Source organism: Mandrillus leucophaeus, unplaced genomic scaffold (genome assembly GCF_000951045.1).
Source record: "Mandrillus leucophaeus isolate KB7577 unplaced genomic scaffold, Mleu.le_1.0 Scaffold750, whole genome shotgun sequence".
Lineage (NCBI taxonomy): Eukaryota > Metazoa > Chordata > Mammalia > Primates > Cercopithecidae > Mandrillus > Mandrillus leucophaeus.
Genome location: NW_012108142.1, coordinates 1,652,649 through 1,658,325, shown reverse-complemented (window position 1 = coordinate 1,658,325; position 5,677 = coordinate 1,652,649). Strand labels below are relative to the sequence as shown.

The following is a 5,677-nucleotide window of genomic DNA, read 5'->3' as shown; positions in this document are numbered from 1 at the left end:
GATGAAACAGTATCACTGTGAAAAATACAAAAAATTATCCAAAGTGTGGTGGCACACAACTGTAGTCCCAGCTACTCGGGAAGCTGAAGCAGGAGAATCGCTTGCACCTGGGAGGTGGAGGTTGCGGTGAGCCAAGATTGTGCCACTGCACTCCAGCCTGGGTGACAGAGTGAGAACTATTTCTTTATGAATCTTCAGTGTGCAGCACTAAAGCACTAAAATTCATAAGAATTTAAGAAATGCATTTTTTTCTTTTCAAATTGTACGTTATGTAAACCAAACTCTATGTTCTCAAATTAGTTGGGTAATGTTTGTGGGTGATACAAATGAGAGAACTCTGCTATACATGCCTAATACTTCCAAGGTATCCTTTTGGTCAGTGTGTTAAATAAAAATAAGCAATATAATCCGCTTTAATATAAGATTGTAAAATAAAAATCTGAGCATTCATACATTCTTGAGAGAACAAAAATTACAATTTATACTGAGAGAACTAAAGTATAGATGGTACAATGATTTATTTTGCAATCTAGTCTCAAACCCACTTACATTGACCAACGGTTTGAGGGAATAGTAACTAAATAAAGCTATCAATAACTATAGAAATTTGTCTGTAAAATAAAAGTTTATGTTATATTTATTTGCAAGGATTATCGGGAACTAAAGAATGGCATGTATAAGAGAAAATCTGTATTTAAGTAAAAATCAAGCATGTTTATAATAAATATTTGTACTTTTGTAACTTAGAATATTTCATTTTTTAATATTGTCAAACAACTTAAAAATTTTGGTAGCTTTGTCAGTTTTTTATTACATATCGAAAACATTGTTTTAAATAATACTGTAAACTACAAGGGAAAATTACTACTGTAATATTTGCTACTCTATGTAATGCAGCAAAATGCTATAGTAGTAATGATATAGTCAACATCTTGTGTTCCTTATTTATCCATAAATAATTTCCCAGATAAATGCATATATTTACATTTATCAGAATATTTAGAAGTATTACTGAGTGCACATTTTTTAAATGATACGTTGCAATACAGAAGTACATCCAATCTATGCTTGAGCAGCAATTACTATAAATTTGAGACACTATAATTCTATTAGATCTATTCTAAGGGGTTTCTTCGGAATAATTGGTCAAAAAGCCTTTTAAACAATTTAAATCAAAATGAAATTTAATTTATTCTTATTTTATATGAAATGTAGCAATTCTGAATGAGGGGAGAATATATAACTGGAAAGTAATAATTCATCCTAACTCTAAAATTTAGAAATCACTGCATTACTCATTTAATTATAAATGAGGATAATAAAGTTAATATAGTTTTTCTAAAATATGAATCCCAATAATTTGTGGTGCCTACATGATTTTCTGTATTCTTTTCTCTACAATCTTAATAAATATATTTATAAGTTACACACTAAAATTAATTTTTAATGAAAATATTACCAATTACATAAATATAATACATTTACTTTTAATGTAGCCTATGACTTTGCAGATGCCTTCAGAAAGGAAAAATTTTGCATAGAACTTCTGTCTTGAAGAAGGCTCCTAATGATAGTCATTTCATAGGCATAAGTCCATCTGAAATAAGTAAAAGTATTCAGAAAGAAACTCAGGCACATCTTTCGAGGACAAAAACATTTTAAGTAATGTATTACAGTTTATATGTGAATGTGTTTGTAGCTGTTTCAGAATCAAAGAGAAATTACATGTTAAACAAGAACTATGCTTCTACTACCTTTCTACATATAATCAATTGATTTGTGAGTCTTAAACCAAGAACACCACACTTTAAATCTGCACCTGTAATTTTGACAACAGCTATTATGGAATAAATATTTCAAGTTTACAAGAAACCACAACAAAAAAACACCGCACAACCAATAAATGTCTGCAAGAAGTAACATGTAATTAATTCTCCGGTGTGGTGACAAGAAATCAAGTGTCTGCATTTACTTATCAATGTGAAGAATAAGTTTTTAAAGAAATTAAGGTTTTTATAATGTGCTTTTTTGTGCATACAGTTAATTTCTACTTTACACAAAAACACAATCCAGAAGTAGGCAATAGCGTTATAAATGAGTTAACTTACACTATACTTTATCGCTATGATGATGTCAATGATGTAAATATACAGTTGAGATGTAATTTAGGTTAAGGGGAAAGAAAACTTTTCAATACATTTACTTGAACATTTAAGATGTATTTGGCATGCTTATTTGAAAATATGCTGCAGTCCATTGTCAATACAGACTATCTTTTAAATACTGAGTTGAGTTGTACAAATGAAAATTATCTGAAATTAGGGTTTACATGCAGGAAATGAGGGAAATATAATTATTACAGGGTACCACTCTTGAACACAACTATACTGAAACCCTCTGCAATATTTTTATTAGTAGTAGAATTAGTAGACATAGAGTTTCCTTTTTTTACAATTTCAGTGCAACATATCTTGTCAAAATAAATAACTATGCAATAATTGCAGTAGTTATTCATTATTAATTTCTACCATTAAAGTTTTATTCCCAGGCATAAGTTAAACTGATATGGTTAAAAAGTTAGATAGAAAAGTTTAAGACACACTTGTCTAGTGAAGTACCACTCTAAATTAATGTCGTAAATTCAGACTTACTATTTTCAGAGAGCTGTGTTTCTGGTCTTAAAGAATGATAATAAGGCAAGGTCAGTTTGAGTTTAATTTTTGTCAAAAGCACAACTAATCCACCCAAAGTAAAATATGGCCCTTCAACTGTATTCATTTAAAATAAGCATCCCTTAGTCCAGTTCTTTTATCAAAAAGTCACAGAATTATTTGATCTATACCACCCTTGACTTCATTTTCCCAGCGGAACGCAAGTGAGACAGAGGGACAGTTGTTCTGTTTGTATATAGGTTGGGAAAGTAGGAGAGAGAAAGAGAGAGAATGTGGTGTATTATTCCCTTTGAAAAGCAGTACCAGTTTATTGTGCTGTGTAAGAAATTGCCCTTGGAACAAAACACTAAGGCTTATAGAGATTCTGTCATTACATCTTCCCTACTAAAGGTCACTGCAGTATCTTCATCTTCAATACAGCTCTTGGTTAAATATCGTTTCAGCACCACGGACAGAGACACTTCTATTAAAACCTGCACCTATGGTTACATTTGCATAGACCAATTCTTAAGAAACTTGCGCAGGCTTCCCATTTGCCCATCAGCAAGGTTTATATTCTTTATTACATTGAACAGGGAGAGCTTAAATATAATACAGACTATTAAATATTTCAGTAAATTTTAACTATAGCATCAACGTTTTGCCATTTAATACTTCTGGAAAGCATACTGAAAATCAAGCTAATTACATAGGGTGTCTGATAAATAGCCTATTGCTAATCAATCACTAGACACCTAATTGCAACTTTTCATTCATAGTGAGTCCCAGATCAATAATTATACAAATGTCCAAGAGGAAACAGGAAACTTAAAAAAAGTAAATATCCTCAGGTAGGCCCCCAGACTTTCTGACCAGAACTACCCCTGTAAAAACAGGGGTTTTTTTTTAACTACTGAAACAACTACAACCACTTTCTCTTGTTCAACCAACTTAATGATGTCACTATGAGAGCGTTCCTGTGTGCAGATCTATATTGCAAACCACACATGCCTGTCTCTAACTCTTCTGACTTTACCTGTGAGCATCAGTGTGCAGTCTCATTGCTATCTTCCTGACAAGACTTTTTCAACTTCCATTTTTTAAAAGATGTAACAGAGTTTGAGCCAACTGCATGAATGTAAGAAACAGTTAAAGTGCCAGCTTTATTATCTCAGATAACCGGGGACTTCCCTGATCTTCCAAGGACTCCCAGAAGAAGGCATTAGTCAGTCCACCAGCAATCCACCAGGTATTCTCAACTCAAACAGCAAGCCAAGCTCTCAATATCAGCAGAAAACACAAAGTAACAAAACCAGAGCTCAAAAAAATAATAATAATAAACTCGAGAAAACACCCCAACCGAGCAAACAGAGATAGGAAAGTGCAGGAAAGGGGGAAACCCCCGAGGGTTCCTACCTTACAGTCTTCAGGACAGGATTTCACCGAGTACTCCTCCGACTGTAAATATTTGTGGAGCACGCTTTCAAACTCTTCGTATTTCTCCTGAGCATGGTGGTCATAGTCCTGGTAAGCCTCGACGCACTGCCTGCAGGTGGTCATCTCGCCGCCTTCCTTGAGCACCACATCCAGACTGCAGTTCAAAGTGTTGGGACTGGACAACCCCGAGAACAACTCCCAAAGTGTGTAGGAATTACAAAACGAAAGGTAAAAATCCGACAAGTTCCAGAGCGGAGTGGGATGCTTGCTCCTCACCTCCTGCCCGTCCCCCCCGGCCGCCCCCCGACTCCAGTTCCTGGCGCACACCGCGTCCGCATTCTCCACCGTGAAGCACTGGCCCGAGGACGCGCCCTGGGGGTAACAAGTCTCCAGGCGCCACACGGGCTTGGCAGAGTTTCCTAGAAAAAGAGCCTTGCCCCGGTCGTCTTTGCCTCGGTTGCCCTTGCCGCCGCCACCGCCGCCGTCTCCCGGGGAGGGGGGCAGGGTGGGGGACGAGGAGGCGGAGAGGAGTCTGTGTGCCTGGGCGGCAGGCGAGGACTCCCCCATGCTCGCCAGGAGCGCGGGCCAGGAGGGCTCCTGCTGCCGCCGCTGCTGCTGCTGCTGCTGCCGCTGCCTCTGCTGCTGCTGCTGCTGCTGCTGCCGCTGCTGCTGCTGCTGGTGCTCCTTGTCCCGGGCCCGGGTCAGCTTGGCCTCGGCGCAGAACCACAAGTGATCAGAGAGCAGGACTGTGAAAAACAAGAGAGATGCCAGAGACAGTCGCCATTTCTGAGCCCTCTCGGAATCGATGAACGGTTTCTCGTTCTCTCGGGGTGCTGCCAACCAGATTTTTAAGCCGTCGTCATACTGCCGACACATCCAAGCACCCCTGGTCATATTTTGGGAACGCACAGCCCTGGCCGACTCCACCGTGAGGGCGCCTGTGCCGGTGTCACCACAATATGCATTGACTTAAAGGGTTTAATTTCCTTATCCCCTCCTCCCGTTTCTTCTCTCTCCTCTCTCTCTCTTTCTCTCTCTCCCCCTCTCCCTCTCTCCTCTCTCTCTCTCTCTCTCTCCCTCTCTCTCTCCCTCTCTTTTATCTCTCTGTCTCTTTTGCCTACATAAATATTACCAGGTTTGAAGGAAGGTCTGACTTGCTTCCGACCTAATCATCAGCCGACCCCATCCTCTGTAGAGTGGGAAACAATAATGGAGAGAGAGAGAGAGAGAGAGAGAGAGAGAGAGAGAGAGAGACGGAGGAGGCTGGTGCTGGTGGCCGGTGGCGAGGCTGGGTGCAGGGGGCGATGGTAGAGGTGACGGGGTGGCTGGCGCGGCTCCGGTCACCCAGGCATTGTCAGCGCGCGGGTCCCCATGGCCCCGCGGAGCCCAGCCCGCTCTCCCCTGCCAGGGGCATGCCGCGCCTCCGCTGCCCACTGACGGCGCCCGGAGCGCCTCCCTTCCTCCTCCTCCTCCTCCTCTTCTTCTCCTCCTCTTCCTCCTCCTTCCTTTCCTTCTCCTTCTTCTTCTCCTCCGCCTCCCGCTCCTGCTCCGCGCTGGCTCTCCCAGAGTCCGGAGCCTGGGCTGCCTCC

General features: G+C 40.4%; 1 protein-coding gene across 1 annotated transcript; it reads right to left on the bottom strand.

The window, feature by feature from the left end:
* Positions 1 to 3,025: 3,025 nt before the first annotated feature.
* FAM155A (family with sequence similarity 155, member A) lies at positions 3,026 to 5,670 on the bottom strand. Its single transcript, XM_011966253.1, has 2 exons — positions 4,068 to 5,670; positions 3,026 to 3,151 (listed from the first exon to the last, which is right to left on the bottom strand). Exons 1-2 carry the CDS (start codon positions 4,980 to 4,982, stop codon positions 3,026 to 3,028), a joined length of 1,041 nt encoding a protein of 346 aa, XP_011821643.1. The 5' UTR covers positions 4,983 to 5,670.
* Positions 5,671 to 5,677: the final 7 nt, after the last annotated feature.